This window comes from Poecilia reticulata, linkage group LG15 (assembly GCF_000633615.1).
Source record: "Poecilia reticulata strain Guanapo linkage group LG15, Guppy_female_1.0+MT, whole genome shotgun sequence".
In the NCBI taxonomy this organism is placed as follows: domain Eukaryota; kingdom Metazoa; phylum Chordata; class Actinopteri; order Cyprinodontiformes; family Poeciliidae; genus Poecilia; species Poecilia reticulata.
Window position 1 is genome coordinate 8,562,886 of NC_024345.1, and position 22,238 is coordinate 8,585,123.

Below are 22,238 nucleotides of genomic sequence, written 5' to 3' on the forward strand. Positions count from 1 at the left end.
ATAAGCGTTTGTATGTTGGATCATGCTCAGAAAGAAAGCCACCACCACACAGCCCAGAAGTAGACAAGCATTTTGTGCTGTAATCTTTTTTTTTTTTAACTGAAGTTCTTTTTATTTATAGATGTTATTTTATGTGTGGTTTCTTTATTTATACATGTGTTATTTTATGTGTGGTTTCTTTATTTGTAGATGTGTGTTATATGTACGTATTTCTTTTTCAACAAAAATTAAAAATATAAACTTATGCCTTGTGCTTGGTGTATTTTTATTTCTGGGTTATTTTTTATAATTTATTAGGGAGGGGCTTAACCAGGCCTGTAATTATAAAAGTCTAGTGTGTCCAATAGGGAGATATCTACCAACCAATCACATGTAAGTAATGAATTGTGATGTCATTGTTTTTTCGTTCAATGACTGACAATTCACGTGGGTCTCCTGTTGTTATTCACATGTTAGGTAGTCGTTAAGCTGTTAACACCTCCCCGCACTTCCGCTCTACCTCCTCACCCCTCCTCCCCCCTTGTAGGATTCTGCATTCGACTGCGCCCGGCGAAACTGCGCTGCCCCTCCAACTGTCGATTGCTGTCGATGTCTGTCGCTGACTAGCTGCATTTGCGTCGGCATACAGGGTCAAAAATCCCACTTTTCGTCCAGTGGAAGGAATGATATACTTTTCTTTTCCTTTTTTGGGGGTGGGGGGTTTCATGTATTTTATTTTATGTGTGTGTTTTGCATTCAGTAAATTGCCGGCTTTTTCCATTCAAAGCAGCGGTCTCTGGTGTTGTTATTCTTGCTTCCCCACTCCTTAGAGCCTAGAACTGGTCCAGTGGCGGAGTTAGCGGTGTGATACCAGTGCTACACTAAGATTTTGTTTAACTTTGATTTGTGATAAACATTATTAGATTGTGTTTCCATAAAATTGCACAGTTTGACATTTGCTTAACGAAAACAGCAGTTTTGGAAAATAAAACATTTTTTATGAAAAATTTTTGCCATAGGATGACGTGGGTTTTTGGTCAAATTGAAATTGGTGTATTTTACAAAACAGCAATTCACCAATGGAAACACTTTTTTTCTCATCACACGAGCTACATAAGCAACAACTGGATGTTGCCACTGGTGCAAACTATGAAGAAGACAACCGATAGAGGATTATGGCCCTGCAGGGTTTTTAAATGATGAAGCTGTAGTTGGACCTGACAGTTAGGGTATGACTCAAAAGACACATACTGGATTCACAGGAAAGATATAATATTTAGGCAGAGCTTTGTCTTTACAAATATTGTAAAGGTTTTAGAAACCATAACCATGTTTTAAACACTCTGAAATAAGTGTAGAACCCTTCAGGCCAGATTTGATAAGTCATTTCATCTTTTATGCTAGCATAAAAGTTGAGAGATTTCCAGTAGTTTGTGTAAATATACATTTTAGTTACAGCAATTGGTGACTGTACTTGCAAAAAACCAAATCCATATGAATATTATAGCTAGATTCAAACACTAGAGAATAAGAATTATTACCAGCAACTGAGCTCTGTTAGGACTTTCAGCCAAACATGAATTTCTGACTGTTTTCTATCAATTTGGTAAACCTTCAACTGGAGATATAAACAACCTATGTTATTAAACTATTATAAAGAACCTAAGACGATTACAACAAGAACATCTATTAGTATTCATAATCTCTTTGTCACTGTGACATGAAATGGTTACACCAGAGTTTACAGCGCTGCTCAGCAATTCCCCTTTGAAGCATTAATAGTTGTTAATTCATGCCAGTGTCAGGAGAACCAAAGTATTTATGTGAAGTTTTATGATCTCCTCTTATAAACTGTCCATTAATGAATAGAGCAGCGGTATTGAGGAACAATAAAAATATATCAGGAAGCTTGTTATGAGACAGAGCGGATGAGACTGCAGGATGGTTTTCAATTGTAATGGCAAGTCTGGTTTCTGGTTTATTCCGGTTGTTATTCAGATGCACTCGTTGCCTGGATGCTGGAGTCAAGATTTGCAACACAGGTGTTTTACTGCGTTGCAAATCTTTTTCATATTTTCAAGAATGCAGAGCCACTATAGGCCACACAAGCCAAAGTATTAATAATATATTAGTTCGGCTAACAATCACCTTTACAGTATGCTCCCAAACTGTCAAGAGCTGCAACATGACAGATAATGAGTTGTCCAATCAGAAACCTGGGATTAGTGACGAACCCTCAGCACCACATAAAGTCAGCTACAAAGTTGGTCTTCTTTCCCCTCAGGAGCATTTCTAGGATTACAGGTCTAGCAAAATTTAGAGAAACTTATCCATGTGTTTATCTTTAGTCAGATTACTGCAATAATTTAATAGTTCTGCCTAACAGAATCAGATCAGCAGTAAATGAAACACTGACCAACTTATTTGATGTGTACTCATGATTTTGAGGCCTGCATGATAGTTTTATGATGTAAAGCACTTTGTTGCCTCATTGCTGAAATGTGCCTTACAAAATCTTGAGGTGAACTAAATGATCTTCGGTTTTAAAATGTGTTGGTGGAGTCACTAACTACCTTAGACCAAAAGGTTTCAGACGACAGAAAGGTATGTGAATTTTTAATAGGTCTGAGATTTAGGCTGGAGTTTTACCACACAGGACTCTGGGATTGAGGACAAGGATTCTCAAACTTTCTATTCGGTGATCCCCCAAACAATATAAGCTTGAAGTGCTTGATCCATGTCTTTGGCATAAAACATGAACATGACCAAACTTTTCTAGTTAGGTTAACTTATATTTTATCATAATGATGGCCACTTATCCTGATCCCAGTTCTGCTACATTTACATTTTTACTGGTCTACTGAGTCTGAGTCTCTGGATAAAATTATATACATTTGACTTTGAATCTGAATTGATATTTTATTGCTTTAGAATTAGCTGAATTTTACATGCTTGGGTAGAATTTTGGCTTACTTTGTTGACTTGTTTTTATGCTACATAAATCTGGCCTTACTAATCACAGTCTCATTAACCCAATCACTAAAGTGCTGCAATTCACGCAGAATGCCACTGTCTGTTTGGCTCAACGCGTACAGCCAGCAGGCGTCTCATTCACTACGAGACTAATCAGCTGCAGGGAACAAACTGTAATGTCCCAGCCACAGACATTACACTTAGGAAAAAAGAACAATGAAAAAAGAACAATGGAGTATATTAAATAATAAGTTATTCACTGTAAGTGAGAGGGAGGATATAAAAAATGTAATTACAATTGGATTCTGAAATCCCAGTTTGAACTCTTTGTTATGATTTCTGAAAACCGATGACTTTGAAAAATGTAGCTTCTGAATGACACATCTCTAAAGTTGCAAATGAAACAATCTAGTTTTACAAAAGCATGATTTGATTTTAATAAATAAAAATAAACTTGCCTTTTAAAAAACTTGGAAACCAGAAAGCCTGAATTACCTGCACTGTTATAAGAAAGAAAAGTTTGGGGATCGCACACTGGCAGAGTGAAGAAATATGAACATTAATGATCCTTAATAGGCTAGGTCGCTGCACGGTCATCACTACCTGCTTATTTTTTAATAGCCATCTTCATCGCTCCATTTTAAGCCCCCAGGGTTTAATTTTTGGTATTTGTGTGACTCTATTGGCTTTATTCTACAGTTTGGAGGAAAACTGCAAAGCCCTGAGCTTGTCCTTTTAAAATCTTCTTAAAGACTGGAAGAAATCTAAGTTTTTCCCAAGTTACAGTCTCAAGAACATAGAGGTTATAGTTCATAATTTGAAATCATAAAAAATATATGTTTTTAATATGTAAGTAGGAGGGAAAAATTGTTCTCACAAACTGCAGAGAAAACGAGTTTGTAAAAATGTCATAAAACGTCTTTGTGAACTTGGTGGTTTGTGATTGTTGACAGCATTGGCAACAGTTAACTCAGCATTCTAGCAATCCCTGTCTGAAGTTTTTTGAGAAAATTGGTTATATCGCCGCCACATAATCTAACTAATGTCTTCCTACGCAACTCTACTTTTGATTCTCATCTCCCGTCAGAGCGCCGACTGGGATTTCTTCCATTGAGCTTCATTTCTCCAGCTAAATTATTGAACAGATTTCACAGATTTAGCTGGAGATTCAGTGAAATTCTCCAGTGTCAAATGACATGCATTCAAATGCATGACGTTGATTTTCTGCGCTGTTTTAGACTTGCAGTCTGCCTGTAGTTTAGCAACGGCAGCGGAGGAAGTGAACAAGTCTTTGTCAGTCACACCTCCAAATATTCAGCAACTAAAGTCAGAGCCAGAGGACATTTAGACATTTTATTGTTGGAAAAGTTGTTGTGAGGTTGTTTTTGGCAATCCAATTGTTTGAAACTTGATTTACTTTTAGAGCAAAATGATCAGAATCTTAAATGTGATGTGGATCTACTAAATCAAGAAATGTTGTTCTAAAAATAAGCAGTTTTTTTTATTTGCAACCTTCTAGTTACTTAAATATTGTTTTTATAAGTGTTTTTATAAGTTTTTTATTATTATTTCTTCACTAGCATGGACCACGCTACAGAATACGGATTTAAATATTTATTGAGGATAAGAGGAAGGGAGGGGAGAAGGGGTGAGGGAAGGGGTGAGGGAGAAGGGAAGGAGGAATGAAGGGATGGAGGGGTGAATTGGATGAAGTCGGGCGGTGATGATGATGATGATGATGATGGTGATGGAGGGCCTGCAAGTGAAGACTCGAGTGGGGCTTTGTCTTCAGGGATAAACACATCTTGAGTATATCCCGGCTCGCTTAAGATCCCCAAAAGAGTCAGAAATTAAATACAGCTGAGGAGAGAGTGAGCTTGGAATAAATCTTTAAGGTTGTTACGAATGTACAAATGGTAGGCTTGCGGGGACCAGCGACCCCGCAAGCCTATCGCCGTTGGATCGTGTGGTCTGGGACGCCCTGACTAGATGCGGACGAGGCTGCGCCAATGCAGAATGAATGGGCGGAGTAATGATCGGGTGAAATGCCTGATAACGATAAGACCTGGCGGAAATAGCGGGAGAGCCAGAAGCGAGAAGCTTGTTTTCCTGGTTCAGAAATTAAGAGAGGATCATGAGGAGAAGCGTTAGCGCCGAATCGGGACTGGACATAATTGAAAATGGGCTCGTACGGGTTGAGGGAGGAATCGAGGCGGAAAAGATAGATGGGACAAGAAACGGCGAGCTGATCGGTCTTACTTTTCCGCAGAGTAAAAATCATGGTGTCGTGGCTGAGAATGGAAATATCTGGAAGGCAAGGATGAATGAGAGGATTATGGATGGAGGAAGTTGGAGCGAATTCGGAACAGCGGAGGAAGCCAAAAAAGCTAGTAGGAACGTGGACTCCAGGGTCCCTTCTACGAAATTAGAGGAGTAACCGGAACGCAGAGTGGAAATGCATTTGCGTAGGAGGTCGGTCGTGAGGGGGAGACTCGGAATGACGCAGTTTGGTTCTTGCAGCCTTTGATGAGCGTGTTCACGTGGCAGTGAGAGATGGAGGGGCAGTTGACTCCTGCAGAAAGCTTAAAGAAGAAATTGATGCCTGCTAGATAGGACTGGATAGTGGAGGTACGGATCTTAAGGACTAATCGGGAGTACGTAATGAAGAGGCAGAGGGTGGAAACTTCTAGGGAAGGAAAAGGGAGATTATAAGTGGCGTGGAAAGATTTAAATCGGTTCCAGCCGGTCGAATATACGGAAAGCGAGCGAGGAGCTAGGCTGCTGAGGATTAATTCTTGAGAAGCTCGGTGGAGATCAGGTAATGGAGGGCTCAGTTGAATATGGTTGAAGAAAACGGAGGGACCGGCGTGGAACGTGCTTCTGCATCTGGGCCCAAGAGTCTGAATTTCTGGAAGGAAAAACGAGAAAGAGCGTCAGCGATGCAGTTTTTTGATCCAGGAATATGAGCGGCTTGAATGAGAAACAGATGTTGGGCAGAAACTAAGGTAAGTCTGCGCATGAATTGCATGATTTCGGGGGAGCGAGAGCGGCCTCTATTTATGATTTCTACTACTGCCGTTCTGTCTGAATGGATGAGGATGGATTTTTTTAGACCATTCGTGACCCCAAAGGATCGCAGCGATGACAATGGGGTAAAGTTCGAATAGAGCGGAAGAAGGAGAGCCCGAGGCGTTCTGAAGAGACTTAAACTCGAGCGGCCATGTGTCGGCGAACCATTTTCCTTTGTAATAACCGCCGAAACCGATTGAGGGAGCTGCGTCGGTAAAGAGTTGGATGTCTTCAGGGTAGGTGAGGAAATCGTTGTAGAAGAAAGAAATTCCGTTCCAGGATGAAAGAAAGTAGTGCCACAGACACATTTCTAATTTGCAGGAGTGATCGATGGCGAGAGAACCGTGAAGGAAGGGAATGCTGGCCGCTTTAGACAGGAGGTGAGAGATGAAGGATTTTCCCTGCGGAATGATGCGAATAGCGTAGTTTAGATGGCCGAGGAGAGAGAGCAGCTGTTTAGAACATTTGTCAGCGAGTAAGAAATTAGACAGGATTAAGGTGATTCGGTTAATCTTTTCGGGTGATGGGGAAGCTTGGAAAGATAAAGAGTCCAGAGTGATGCCTAGGAACTCTAAAGAGGTGCTCGGACCGACGGTTTTCTCCTCTGAGAGGGGAATTCCCAGCTGGGAAAAGGCTTGAGTTAGGGCGTTAAGACCGGAACAAGGAGGGGAAGATGGAGGAGTGACGACCAGGAAGTCGTCCAGAAGATGTATGACATAGGGGAGTTTATAGGTATTGATAAGGATCCAGCAGAGGGCTTCGGACAGGGAATTGAAAATTTTGGGGCTGCTACGGCACCGGAACGTGAGGCGGACGGTGAAGTAAAATGCGCCTTTCCAAACTACGCCAAAGAAGCGCCAGAAGTCGGGGTGAATAGGTAGAACTTTGAAAGCGCTGGTGATGTCGGCTTTGGAGAGCCAGGCGCCGCACCTGCTGACCGAATGAGTTTAATGGCGTGATCTATGGTTGCGTGTTGCATGGAGAAGTCGGGAAACGGAATGATGCTATTGATACTGAGCCGTGAGGGGCTGAAAGATCTATGATTAGCCTTTTTTTTTTTTTTTTTACACCTGAATATTTGCGAGTGGCGATGCCAATGGGGCTGACGCGGAAAGTAGGGAAAGGGGACCTAGAAAAGGGGCCTATAACGAACCCTTTTTGAACTTCTTCKGYGAGGAGAGAGTCGACTGTGTCGGGAYCTGAGAGAGCGGATTGAAGATTGTGACATTGGTAGGTGGAATCTGGAATAATTTCTATGCCTGGGTGGAAACCGTGAGTGAAGCCGTTAATGAGAAAGTTAACAAAATCCCTGTCTGGGTGATGCTTGAGAGCGGTTTCGAGAGCTTTCGCCTGTAGAAAAAGCGTGAGGAAGAGGGCGAGAGCGGAGAGGGATGATAGATCTACAGCTGTGGCTGGGTGAGATGGAGCACCGCTAAGATTGCAGGAGAGAGAAGCGCGGGCGGCGAAAATGCGGCAGTATAATTCGGAATCAAGAGAACCCCAGTAAGTGCCTAGGTTGAACTGTTGCAAGCGACCTGCTGCTTGGTTGGCGAAGAGAATGTGAAATTGATAAAACCCGGTGCCCCCGAACCGTAGGGCCGTGTCAAGAACTAAGGAGAGATAGTTGTCGAATTCGGCTCTGCGGTCTGGAAAGATTGCGCAAATTGTGTCTCTGTAAAAAGAAAAGCGAGAGCAAATTCGACGGGTGTGAGGTCTTTGGAATGGGAACTTAAAGAATTGCTAAGTTGCATGGGACCTTGGTTTGTATTGATTTCTCTAGGTTGACTAAAAACAGATCGGAGAAGGTTGAAGGAGAAGTGCTAGATCGGCATAATTACTGTTTGTGACTTGCTGGCGAAGGGAAGGAAAAATGGGTGAGGACCGTGGGTGGTACGTTATTGGATGACTGAGCTGGAGGAACTGCTGTAGCGAGATTAAAATTATGATTAACGTTAGGGAGAGTGTTTGAAGGGGGGAGAGGCAGGGGCAAGGTATTTGAGAGAGAGGGAATGGAAGGAAAAAGGTTAGAAGGGAGTCAAGAGGGGAATGAGGAAGAAAATCCTGCTGCGCTATACTGGGCTGGGTTTACCATGGCTTGAGAAGAACCGGAGGTCGTGGCATTTATGGAGGTGGGGAGAGCTGAGGAGGAGAAGGGGGGGTGGAGAGAAGAATGAGATGGCGGGATTTGAGGAGTCTGTGAAGAGAGCGAAGCGATAGCCGAAGATAGCATCTGAGAGAGGTCGGCTAGGCAGGGCGCGTTTGGTGGAGGATGTAATACGACCTGGCTCCCGCGAGGGGGAGCTGTTGCCGGGTGCGAGGACTTCGAAGGCATGGGTCAGATGACGTCTGAGGTGACGAGGGAGGAAGAGGATGCTGGAGAAAAACCAGGAAGTCCGGGGTATTCGGATGACGGCGGGCCTGACGTTTGCTGCAGACCTGAGGAGGAGAGCAATTGAAAGAGCCTCAATTTGTTGTCGGAGCGACTGAAGGGGATTCCTTTTTCTTTTAATGAGCGGTGGAGGCGGGCGACAGTCCAGCCTTTGAGGAGCTGGCGAGTTAGGACGCCTGGAGAGGGTCGCGGAGAYGAAGCCGGGTTGGTATTCTGGTATTGGGAATGTCGTCTGGGACCGGGAGAACGAAGTCGACGGCTGGGCCCGCGGCTTGTCCCTCGGCCGCGGGGTGAATGTGACGTCGGTGGATGGACCGTGGTTGGACGAGGTGCTGCTGACGGCGAGGAGTGGAGCTGGGTTTGAGGGTTGAAGATCACGGAGCGGAGGCGTTTGGAGCCGGAGGCTTGTTTTGTGGCCTGGGGAGGAGAGGTTGAAGCAGCTCGAGACGGATCGAAGAGGTCATCCGAGTCGGAGTGGTCGGGCTGGAGAGAAAGAGCGTCTTCCATTGTGAGTAGAACTTTTTTTGTTGACAAGCAACGTAGTCGGTTGACGAACTATGTAACAGGCGTGGAACGGCTCTCGAGCGAGGTATATATGGGCTGTTTAGAAAATTGGAGGTGTGGTTTGAGGCGTGGTCCTGCTCCTGAACCTAAATTAACAAGTTAACTCCATTTTATTTTTAGCTAGATAAATTATTCATTATCCATCGACAACAGATGGAAAATAGCCTTTTGACTAATTCTGGCAGACATTACTATAAATTCTTATAATAATGTTAATTAATGTGCATTGCCCCTACCAAATAAATGAAATCTAAATCTTTTCTGTTAAAATATTTTGTAGTTTCTGATAGATCCAATCTACCCTGACATGCATTTTGGTTAGCAATAGTTTAAGTTAACCTGTTTATCACCAGAAAAGGAATAACAGGTGAGCAATAACTTGGGTGCGACAAGTATGTCAAAGCATTGACACTTTAGCTAACATCGGTTTTATAAAAAGGGGATTACATTGAATTAAAATAAAGTGGTGCTCTGTACAGGAGCAGGAGGACATGCAGTTGAGATGATGGATGAGTCAAATAATGAATGACGATGAGAAGAAAAAAAAGCCCTGAAATGTCAAACTAATCTTCTGGCAGTCGGTGGAGATGCAGACGTCAAATCATTTTTCGGTTTCATGCATAAGGCTAAAAATGTATCTGCAGATGTCCTCCATGTTAGCAATTAACGCACTGAGCCACGAACAGCAGCTTGAGCTTCTACATTTCCCTCTTCAATATGTACATAAGGTCCTATGGTAACTCTCCATCAGTTTTTTCAAAAATTTGACAGCAAATAATGAGATATGTTAAAGAATCACTGCGTTAGAGTGAAAACTAGCTGTGTTCAGGATTGAGGTAACTTTAAAGTATGTTGTTAAAATGCATACAGTGGTACATAAGTGGTAGTTTTCAAGATACATAAAAATATACAGAATTTTATAGAAATTACAACAGAAGAAGAGTATCAGCATCTGTTCCAGGATATCCAATATCAGCAGAAACACTGTAAAAATGTCCACATAGTGTCTTGTTTATGAGAACATTTTGATTAAAATTGAGGGTTTTCAAGTAACTTTTGTGGTGTATCACATTTTTATAGCAAAAACCCACAACTTAAACCGTAAGGGGGAAAAAGTTCAACCATTTTGTTCAGTGAAGTATTTTTAAACTGAGAAATTGTGCATTTTTATGGCTTTTTAAAATTGTCTTTACAATAGTAGTTTTAATTTACAGGGTTTTTCTAGTCTGAGCACTAAAAACACTTTACAACATAATCACCCAGATGGGTTTGGTGCCTTGCCTAGGCAATGTCAATGTGTTAGAGGGCAGGAAACTGACTCTGAACCTGCAACTTTGTGATGCACAGATTCCACAGTTTCTAGAACCTATGAGTTATTAAACGTGACAGGCAAACATTAGGGTAAAATGTAAAATTTTAAGAGTCCATCCCTTCGGGAAGCAATCACTTCTCAATGACAAAGAGCCCAGACCTTGTGGAAGAAGTGAAGCGAAGAACAAGGAGCTGATTTTTGGGAGAAATACAGGAGAAACCTCTGTGCCTTATGTGTCATCAGTGAAATACAGACAATTCACACACAATTTGAGTGAAGTAACAGTTTTTAATTAGAAGGTTTGTACAGTAGATTTTTACATTTTCACAAGCTAAACAATGTCAGACAGGTAAGGGTAACTTCTGGTCCTTTCAGACAACAGATGGGATGGTGGTAAACTTCAAACATGTTTACCGTCTTCAGTCTGTATCAGATGAACCATTATAAAAAAATAAAATAAAAATAAAAATCTGACCTCCCATAATCTGAAGAGGCATTAGGATTTAAAATTTAAGTTTCAGAAACCTTCTTAGAATCGGTTCAGAGTGAAAACTTTATTATGAGCCAACTTTTAATAAATTGTGTCATCCAAACCTTTTTAAAAGGAGTTTCCATGTCAAATTCTGGTGCATTATGAAATAGTCTTTTTTTTTTATTTTTATTTTTTACACCAATCAGTTTTCCCTTTTGCCTACCTTTGTAATTAATTTTGGAGAAAAATCAGAAATAAATACAATATCTCCTTGTAGCAGTTTTAGGACATGATGGGTTCACTTCAGCTCTTAAAAATAAAAGCAAACCAGTAAATAAAAGTTAGAAAAATAATTGTCAATCTTAGCCAACAAAAGAAACTAACAGCTCATTTCAGCAACTTTGTAAATGGGATTTATCATTCAAACAATATGCTTTAACTACAAGGAGAGGGTTAGCCTCTTTCTCAGATGCAATAATACTCCATAATCATATACATACAGAGAAATATACATTTGTCATAAAAAAAACTATATTCTGGCGTATTTGTTGTACTTTAAGTTGAATTGGAAAATTGAAACAGTTCACAATGCTCTGAAAGAGAATATTAGAAGACATCAACTTGTCCGATTCAAAAGTGTTTCAGCCAAGTACATACAGTGCATATACCATGTTTATGCTCGGTAAATAACATTGAGGTTCTACGATACGTTAATTGTGTTCTGATTAGCTACATGAACCAAAGCAGCGAGATTTTAACGCTCCCGCAGGAGCAACAAACAGTCAGAGAGAGAAGCTCAGCGTGTCGAGGCGAAATCCTGAACACAAGCTGGGAACGAGGTGTAGAATGGAAAACAAGGTTTGTGATTTCCTGTGGCAGGAACCAGACACTGTATGTGTTCAATGTCACTTTCTTTTTTAAACTTTTTTTCTGAAATTTTTTGGAAATTATACAGAGCAGACATAGTTTCACATAAGATAATGGTGGGAGAAAAACAGATGAAAGTTGACTCAATGCTCAACTCCAGCTAAAGCTAAAGCTGTTTGTACAGTTAAAGCAAGTATTTTATATTCCCATCATTACTGACTGATTCAAATGAAATAGTTCCATCAAGTATCATCTGTAGTCATTGCTATTGTAGATATTTTCCTTATCAGCTGACGTTTGTGTTCAGTATGAAATAAAGCAAAGACATTTCTGAGTCCGGCCTTTGAAACTTTTCCGCTGTTTTGAAGCAGGTGATGTGCAGTTGAGTCTTTAGGTAAGCTCATAAAAATGTAAAACAACCAGATCACATCATTATCAAAACATACACAAATTACAAAGGAGACTGAACAACACCAAACAAAAAACGTTGCCTCGGTGATGGATTGTAGCTTTACTGAACTTACTGTGACTCTTAAGAAAATGATCCCACCAAAAAGCCTCAACACGCAAACAGAAATAGGTGAAAACTTGAATGGGGAACTCTGAAAACTGATGTTAATTTACACTGTGTTTCAAGGGTCTTCGCTCATCCATCAGTGGAACATAGTCCTTATTCTGTCACATTTTCCTGTTCAAGTGGCATTTGTAAGTGGCTTCAAATCTACGTTTCTGACCAAACCAGCTGGAATGAAGTCAAAATGTCTAATAAATCACCATTTTAGCATTATGCTGCAATGCAAAAACCAACAGATCGGTTAACAAAAGTGTAAATGAAAAGATCCAGGGACAACAAAAGTACAACAGAAGGTACTGAAAAAGAAAGGATATCATTCTCCTTTTTTGCTTTCTTTTATACAAATATGAGTTTCTCAGTCCATAATTTGCAGCTTTCTGACAGCAGGGCTACAAGTAGCCCTGGACTCCGAAGTAGAGCAGCAGGGGCAGCAGGGAGGTGACACCCACAGCCTGTCTGACGGCCGAGCCTCGCAGGATGGCGTTGGACGCGCTTGGACCATCTACCTTTGGAGCCTGGGGATCAGACTGAAAGGAAAGACAACGCATGGTTTAATGATTCTAAATTACTCGTGATGCAAAGATAAACAGATACCTCAGTCTTAAGACAGACTCTTAAGATTAGCTGCAGACAAAGGAGAGGCCTACTTCTATTCAGGTACATTTCTGTAAATTTGTCCACATGTTTGATGCGTTGTCTTAATGCCTGATGAACTTTAAACAGGACTCATGTCTTCCTTCCATTGATGTTTTCTATTTCCAGAGACTTAGTGTGAGGCTGTCAGTGAAAACAATTGCATGTCCAGTTCAATGTGTGAACTATAACCCTAGCTTAATCAATCTTTATGTCACTGTTATTGGTGTATAAAAAACCCTAACTAAAATAAACAACTCTTAGCCTGGTGGGGCAAAGTAAAGTCTGGTGGCCCTCCAGGCTGATAACACTTTGAGTGAAATCCTTAAATAATTTCAGATTTCGGAGTCCTGTGATGGACTGGCAACTTGTCCATGATGTTGCACACCTCCAGAGCAACCATTTGGTTCAAGTCATTGAAGCTTAATGTTAATATTAATGCTATGAGAACACAGTCCATGTGTGTTTGTGTCATAAATTGTGATTGACACATCTAGATCTACTAGATCTTTAAGAAATAGATACATATAACTTTTCTAGGGCTGTCAACATTAATGCTTTAGCCCATGTGATTAATCTATCAAGTTTAATGAGTTAATATTTCATAAAGTAGATAAATCATGTTATCTATTTTGACCAAAAAGCCTTATTTAGTTGACAGCAGTGCGGTACTCAATCATGTACTACGGTCAGCAGCAACAAAGAGTCAACAAAGAGTGAGGGACATATGAGCGAGTCAGACTGGTGACTCAGCAGAAAATTTCACTTTAAAAACCACCAATGTTTGAATAAAACCAAACCAGCATGTGGCCGATTTACTGTAACAGTGAATTATCCTTCAGTGGAAGCTCAACCAGTTTAGAGTTACCATTTCTAAATTAAGTTTGAAATAAAATGATTTATTTTAAAGCTTCCTGAATATGAAAACCTGGAAAACTGAGATGTTTGGTTTGAGGCTATAAAATATTTTTCTTTAACATTTTTAGGAAAATGTGCATTTTTACATTTCAAGATTACAAAGTTAAGAATCTAGTGTAATGTAAAAGGTATGTTATTATTTTTGCTCCGTTGCTTATGATGCTGAAAACCAATGGCTGTGTCATCTCACAGCGACCCGGTTCTGCTTCCACTAAATGTCAGTCCAGTGCATAGCAGTGCCTTATTATTGCAGAATGACATTTACAGTGAACTTTAAAAGTCGGCAGATAAGCAACGATCCCATTTCAGCCTCAAAGGAACTACAAAGACCAAGAGTTTACAGAGAAGGCAGCAAAGATTGCTGTGGCAGTCACCGTCAGACGAAGGTCAGACACTTCCAGCTGTGAGGTCGGATTAGGTCCCTGTGATGATTTGATCACTCAGCAGATTGCTTGGTGGTCTTAAATAAATTGTTTTCAGGAAGAAAAAAAATGAAGCTGTTGGGTTTAATGTGTTTGGGATTTCTGAGGGCTGTGGTATGGTTCTAAAACTTAGGAGAAAAATGCCCGTTTAAAAATATATTAAATAATTTTAGCAAACTGGTACTTCTGTATTAATGTAAATTGCCAATTTGGTAAATGGACATACATTCTTTGAAGTTTGTACCGCAAAATCGTTTTAAAACAGGCAGAATGATGTAAGAAAGTTTATATGAACATCTTTGAAACATTAATATTTTTCAAGCAACTGACTATGATTTTATTAAAATCACTTGGATTTTCTAATTTATACAAATCAAATCAAAGAATAGACAATGAACTTACTGAACAGACATCAACAGTGGCGTTTGAATGTAGTTTCTGAGCCTGCAATGGAAAAAACGACAAAAAATAAATAAAAATCACAAACCAAATACTAATTTAACAGTTAAGCCCAGAATTATTAAAACCCAGAGATTTACATATAAAGTCATCTGTTGATTTGACCAGTGACATTAATGTTTAAAAGTCACCTAGCCAGAGTCCTGGCTTAAATCTGTGGAGAAAGATAAAGATTAGGGTGATGGTACGGAGGTCTTCTACCCTCGAACACTTAGAGCTCATCACCAAAGACAAACATGTCATGTTTCCTGTGAAACATGTTCAAAGAACAATTTGATTGTTGTACCAGGATAAAGTCAGACTTTTCCCCACCAGAACATCTGGGGGCCTAACTGAGACGTCAACTCTGACTCGGTGCCCATCTGCTGGATCTCCAGTGTCAATTACGACGGTTGTGGTCTGACTCAGTCCTGCATGGAATAAGTCTGCATCCGGCCGAGACGAGTGGCCAGCCGGTGGACCTGCGCTGCCACAGCTGGGTGTTTGACCCAAGAGCAGAAACTCAAACTGCAGCTCTGCTTCACCAACACAAAAAGGTTTGGGTGCGTTACTTTTTAGTCAGACTGAAGTCAACTTGGCCTTCTCTACTATTAATCTATTATTTTCATGAACCTCATTTACTAGACATTTCATACAAGGCTCTTTACAATACTGAAGAGTAACATTCTGCCTCCTCCATCACCCCAGGTGAGTTTCTTCACGTTGGAAAAATTTTTGCTTTTTGACATTGTGGCCATGCTCTACATCAGCTGTATCATTCCTAGCTTTAGATTGTTTGTGGACTGTGGAACTTTAATTGCTTTCTAGGATGGAATGAAAGCAAACCGCAGTGTGCATTTACCTCCGTTCCCTCTGCTTCATTACAGAAAGGTCACTCTGGATCTCACCTCACATCTGTTCTCCGCCTGGAAACCACGGAGTGAGCAACAGTCCCACAAAGCAGTAATTTCTTCAGACAGCCGGTGGTGGGAATGAAAGCACGATTTGTGGTATGTGGAGAGTAACTTACATGACTTGAAATATTTCTCTGTAGATTTTTACCTTACCTTTGTTCCCATGAAAGGAAACACTGAGAATACAATAACGTACTCAAACAATTGGTAAAATCTTGGCTGGCCGTTTAGGTTAATTAATTTCTGCCTCAAGACATTTGGAAAACCCTTCCTAAGTTCACTTTGCAATTCATTTGGTATGAAAATATGAAACTTTTCCTATAGATGAGAGTAAATTTTCCACATTCTTAATACGAATAAACAAAATCAATAAAAATATGTGGGAGGAATGCATGTTCCTCCCTACTGAGAATTTTAGTAATTTAATTTTATGACTTTTTATATCCTTTCAGCAACTTTTTTTATGGCTAGCTCAAACTGAATTTCCAAGCTATGGCAAAAAAAGAATAAATAGCTTGTTTTGTTGCATAAACACAGTCATGAATATGAAATAACAGTGCACCGAGATCAAATTGCTCTGGTAGATGCTGATGTACTGCAGCTGACGCAAATGTTAATGTGATTTGGAAAGATAAAAATCAAGAACCGCTGTTACTTTTTGGAGTTTCACATGAACTGTATACAAGAGCAATATAGAAATTGTAGATCTAAATATACCAACAGATTTAAAAATTTGGTTGGAACTAAAACCATAAAGATTCTTCTATTAACACTGTAAAACAGCTGAATCTAATTAGCTTAGTGTGTAATTTTGCACATGTAATCCCAGATGGTTTTGTTGTTTTCAAAAGTGTTGCAACCTGTTGAACTTTTCCACGCTCTGTCAGCTTATAAACACAAATATATAAAATGCAACGATGCATCGGTTGCCTGACTCAGTAGAAGAATCAAAAATCAAAGGCCAGATTGATATCAAATTTTGACTTCATAACATTGTAGCTGCAAAACGACTTTGGGGCAGCAAGAGCATCTTGTGTTGACAAGAGAAGCTAGCTAAGCCGTATCTGGTGACGAGTGGTGTTGAAGTGGAAATGTCCGCTTTAAGGTACATGAGTACCTTAAAGCGGACCACCAACCTTCTTAATGGACGTTACTAATCTGCCTCAGAGGTTCCAAGGCTTCATTTCTTTTCCTTCTGCAGGAAAAGAATTGATGAAGAAGTTGAGACCATTTCTTCAGGCCTACAGAACACATACTTCTTAATGTAAAGTTTTATTTACCCACTCAAACAATGTACTTTTGCTGTTTGCTGAAAAATGGCTTGGCAACACCTGGTTCAGCTCTTCATTTTTTGAGTTGAAATTACGATCTCCAAAAATAGAACAAATTGAACTTTTATAACTTTATCACCTTGAATCTTGTAAATACTGTTTTTCAGGCACATAAATGATATTTGCAAGTTAAATTAATTAAATATTAAACCAACAGACAGTACTCTTGTTTCATAAGCACTCTGCTGAATTAAAATTTTCAAGTTTGTGTTCTATGAAATTAATCTTAATTAATTTAACATCAAATTTTCACATAATGTCTGAAGTTCATATTTCAAATTATATAGCATCAGTAAATGACTGGCAGCTTCATGCATCCAGTTTTTATAACATCAGACAATGAATCTGTTTATTGTCCCATTCATTTGAATTCAGTTTGTTATGATGATTATCCATCCGAGGTTATAAAATGTTCAACAAAGGTTTAAATGTAGGTGAGTTAAACAGATTAAATGAAAGTCATAAAAACTAGATATTCTGGTAAAAAAAAATGTTTTCATAAAGTTTATGAACATCTTCCTATGTATTCTAAAACACAACCACCAAAGCTCGTTAGGAAACAAAGTTTTAAAGGTCATTGGATTAAAATACACTTGCATACATCATGTTTGCATGCTCCAGATCCACTCTGAAAAGTCACATTAGCATGAAGTAACCAGTTTTTTCCAGAGCAGTTCCTACATGCTTAAAATAAAAATATTTTTATGAAGCTATACTGAATGAATAACTATAACAGAGCAACAAAGATGATGGCAGATAATATGCTTTCCTGTTTCCTCTACAGGAAAAATTAAAAAACAAACAGAGCTTTTAACATAATATTTATGAATACAGACAATGGAGTAAAGGTAAGAAGCTGGATGTACTTTAATTGACATGAAAATTTGGTGACCACAGAGAAAAACTCAGGTCAATTTCCAATTCATAAAACAGAATAATGACATTACCCCACTGAAGCATCCCTCTCAGTGCTTCTCTTCTTTTGTGTATCAACTATGATGTTCAGTGAAGGATGAAGTTAATTGTCTTTATATGATACAGTCTTTTTGATCATTTCTTATTAGACATTTTTTTGTCCCTAAAGACTCACACAAGTCATGTCTATGTGTTTTACAGAAGGACCGTTAATTTTGATGAATTAATTACATCAACATTACTTTGGAACATTTTAACACGATCAACTGGTTTTTTTGACATACAAAAGTTCTGATTGACATACAAAAGTTCAAGTGTTTTTGTGACGCCCATAAATGTGACGCACAAGCAACATCCGCAAACAATAGAGATGGATGACAAATGCAGATAACTTTTTCTTCAAAAAATTATCTGACAGTGGGAAAGACGAGTTAGGGTTAGCCTCGTTTCCATTGGCCATAAAAACATGCAAATTGGAAAATACACTTTCTCAATGGAAAAACACAAATTTAATAAAAACACATTTTTAGACGAGGTGGTTTCCAATCGGTATCAACGTCAGTGTATTTCACAAAACTGTGATCAACATGTGATCAGCAGTCAGATTTTAATACTGGTGGAAACAATGAAGAAGAAGACAGAAAGTGGGAGTCATTAGAAAACATCAGCAACAAACAGAAATGTCCAGAACACTTCCAGAGAAATATCCCAGATAGCACACGATGTTAAATCAACGTTGAAAAATAGTTAGAATCGTTGATTTTTGGTTGAAGTCGACAAATGACGGTGGATTAACCATCAAACAACCATCCAATCAAACCGTTGAAACTGTGTCATTGAATCAATGTTGTTTTGTGGTTGAAATCTGATGACTGAAATGCTGAGGTCTGATTAATGGTTGATTTTTGGTTGAAGTCGACAAATGACGGTGGATCAACTACAAAACACACTCTAAAAAGAAAATAGTTGAACCAACTTAATTGAATTGCTTCTGTAGGTAACAAGCAATTCAATTAAGTTTATCCAACTGAATTTATTAAATTTATCCAACTTAAGTTTAACCATTTCAATATATTATAATCATCCAACTCAATTTGTTAACACAATTTGTCCCTCACAGGAGGGAGCTGGAATTGAACTGTCAACCTTGTGATCACAAGACAACTGCTCTACCCACAGAGTCACGGTGGCTTACCAGAGAATCTGTCCCTGGTTAGCTTGAGTCGTTGTGTCAGAAGAGGGATACAAATGTATCAAACTTAATTATTTCAAGTAAAGTCAAAGTGAATCCAGTGTGTTTCAGCTCTGGTCCTCCAAGCCCTGCAAGTTTTAGGCATTTCTCTAATTCGGCACACATGATTTTAAATGATGTCTGATTAACAGGGTTTTGCTGAAATAAAAACACGCAGGTCAGTTTGCCTTGAGGACAAGGTTTGGGGAAGTACTCGTGATCTAAATGTTCAATCAATGGAAGCTGTTTTTCACCCCCTCTGGACACACCCCTTTCCCCCCGCCACCCACCACCCACCTGGGCCCATCTACCCCTCAATCTCCTCCCCTCCTCCTTGGGCTCTGGGTGAAACAATTTTAATTTTAAGTGAGGGTTTTAAATTTTCACATTTTATTTTGTTAAAGATTTTTTTTGGCTCTAGTGGCCTTTATTTGATAGTTAATTGACAAGAAAGGGGGAAGAAATGCAGCAAAGGTTGCCAAGGCCAGGAATCGAGCCTGCGATGCCTGCGTTGGGGACTGGGGGAGGGGTGGGCAACTCCAGGCCTCCAGGGCCGGTCTCCTACAACTTTTAGATGCGTTTCTACTTCAACACACCTGAGTCAAATAATAAGGTCATTAGCAGGACTCTGGAGCTATTGGATCCAGGTGTGTTCTATCTAAGAGTTGCAGGACACCGGCCCTCAAGGACCAGGATTGCTCATGAATGATAAGTTTTTCAATATTACTTTGATCTTAAATGTGTTTATTGAAAAATAAGGGCATTGTTTTGCGCCCATAGTAATCCTGGTTATTTTGGGGCAAAACAGATATTTTTAATAATTGAGGTCATGTCTCATTTTGTATTATTTTCATCCTGCCCACCGCTCCAGGCCTAAGTATGAAATCCTGCGAGATTTTATGAGATTTGAGTTTTTAAAATAGGGCGGGGCCTATTGTTTGGTCTGAGAGAGCATGTGGTGGACAAGGAAGTGTAAGGCTGGCTGCTCCAGGTGGGCTTTAAATTGTTGTGATAGTAATCACTTGTTTTTAATTTTTTATTATGATGTGCTTAGGGACGTGCTTAGATGTGTCTCTGTTCCAGAACAACTGAGTTAGATGATTGCATGACCGTCTGCAGCCATCAAGAAGTGCAGAAGGTTGTTAATCATCCACAGATTAAATCCAGGTGAGGCAGAAAGGAAACACTTAAAACATGTAAGGCAGGTGAAGCGCTGAACTAAACCTGCTAATGACTGTTGTTTCTTGGATTGGTAACTGGTTAAACTGAACTATTATTACTGGTGTAGGATCTTTATCAGCACGTGGATATTTTGTAATGAATTTAATAAACCTATTTGGAAATATTTGTAGTTGATTGAAGATTAAACTAGCTATTTGATGAAAGTTTATTCTGTATAAACTATAAATAGTTTTTCCAACTACAGTATAAATCACCTTTTGCTCTATTTATCTGTCTCTGGTGTGTTAAATAAACCCTGGTCCTCCCTGAGTTTTATCTTTAGGTTTTCTGATAAGCAGCCTTTATTTTAAATATTGATTCCCTTATTTTAACATGAGTGCAGCATCATAAATCCTACACTAGACTGCAGCTTCATAGGTAAATGTAGTTGTATACGTAAACATTAAGATAAATATTAATGAACAATTAAGATGAATATTAACAGTGAGTGTACATGGTGAACTATATGGTTTGTATTTGTTCTCAGACCTGTAACCAGTACACTGTTTAATCTTTCAATGTCTTTCAGAACTTTTCAAATGTTTATCATATTTCTAACCGGCACCTTCCTCACTTTTATTTTTGTTTTTCAGCCGTTGCTCTGCAGTTTGACCGGAAGCTGACTCTTGAAGACTGCAGTAAAACTGTCAAGAAGTGGCTTCATTACACGCCAGAATGAGAGGAAGTCATCACGAGGAATCAAAGTGATGCCAACCAGAATCAAACTGGGGTTACCACAACTTGTACTGTTTCCCTGGTTCATACAGTACAAAGCTTAACCTCATGGACTCTGAGGTCCATAACTGTCAGACTGTTATTCTGACAGTCAAAATGGAGTCAAATATGTTTTCTTAAATAAAATGTTATAGCAAACCTATGTTGTCATTTTTAAACTTTTGTACACAGTTTACCCATTATCTACCAATAATATAGTGTTTAACACCAGTGAAGAAACTTTTAGTGGTATGTTATGATGTAGACCTATCAGAACAAAAAATTTACATAAATCCTTAGCTTTCATTCAATATGAAATCAACCCAAATCTGCATGTAGATCAACATTCAGATGAAGGTTGAATCAATGTTGATTCCTAACTGATTAAATGTAAAATCAACAGAAATATGCATAAAAATTGACATACAAATGACTGTTGAATCAACATTGATTCCTGACTAATTCAATGTAGAATCAACAGAAATGTGTGCAGATCCTCGTTCAGATGAAGGTTGAATCAACATTGATTCCTACTGATTCAATGTAGGATCAACACAAATATGCATGTAAATTGACATGCAGATGATGGTTGAATCAACATTGGTATGTCAGTTATGGTTGAAACCCTAACGTTGATTCAACATACAAGTCACCGACCACTTTCAATGTTGTTTCAATGTCGGCGTTCAACGTTGATTCAATGTTTCTGGCTGACATTGATTCAATGTTTCAATCATTCTATGCTATCTGGGATTATTTTCAAAGATGTTACATAAAATATCAAAGACTTGAAACACTTAAAAACTGAGTGGTGCAGAGTTACTATAAACAATCTGATGCTTGAATAACCTGAATGAAAGATTAAAAACAATAAATATATTTGTTGTTGAACTCAACTGTCTATTACATAATTTAGCAGCAGAAATAGTTTTGAATTGAGAATGTTGCTTATTTTGTAAATAGATGTTTGTTTGGTTAAAATGCAATTAATTATTTACACATTCTGCAAAGACTCAATTAAAAGTTTTAACAGAAAAAAAGCTCTACTTTAAAGACAAATTTTATTGTCTCTAAAAGCAAAATAACCTATAAACTTTATAGAATATTTAAAGCTCCTCTTTAATTGATTCTTAAAAATGAAAACTTTTACTTTTAACGTAAAAGTAAACATACTTTAGGAAGTATGTTAGCACTAGATGGCTTTTAGATTCTCTAGTTAATTATATTTGTGCTTGCATGCATGTGTGTGAGTGTGTTAGAGTTGGGTTGTAAAACAAGGAGAGATCAACAAGAGAAGTCGAC

The 22,238-nt window shown here is 39.0% G+C and overlaps 2 protein-coding genes across 4 annotated transcripts in view; both read right to left on the reverse strand.

The window, feature by feature from the left end:
* Positions 1-5,958: 5,958 nt before the first annotated feature.
* LOC103476632 (uncharacterized) lies at positions 5,959-8,917 on the reverse strand. Its single transcript, XM_017308815.1, has 4 exons — positions 8,445-8,917; positions 8,111-8,394; positions 7,092-7,220; positions 5,959-6,964 (listed from the first exon to the last, which is right to left on the reverse strand). Exons 1-4 carry the CDS (start codon positions 8,915-8,917, stop codon positions 6,006-6,008), a joined length of 1,845 nt encoding a protein of 614 aa, XP_017164304.1. The 3' UTR covers positions 5,959-6,005.
* Positions 8,918-10,555: 1,638 nt separating this feature from the next.
* Positions 10,556-22,238, reverse strand: part of LOC103476613 (GDNF family receptor alpha-1-like) — a 150,094-nt gene continuing 138,411 nt past the window's right edge. For all 3 annotated transcript variants that reach the window (XM_008429088.2, XM_008429087.2, XM_008429090.2), the window contains 2 exons: positions 14,575-14,616; positions 10,556-12,726 (listed from right to left, as the gene is read on the reverse strand). In XM_008429088.2, coding sequence (XP_008427310.1) covers positions 12,589-12,726; positions 14,575-14,616 — 180 coding nt within the window. In that variant the 3' untranslated portion in view covers positions 10,556-12,588. The remainder of the gene's footprint in view (positions 12,727-14,574; positions 14,617-22,238) is intronic.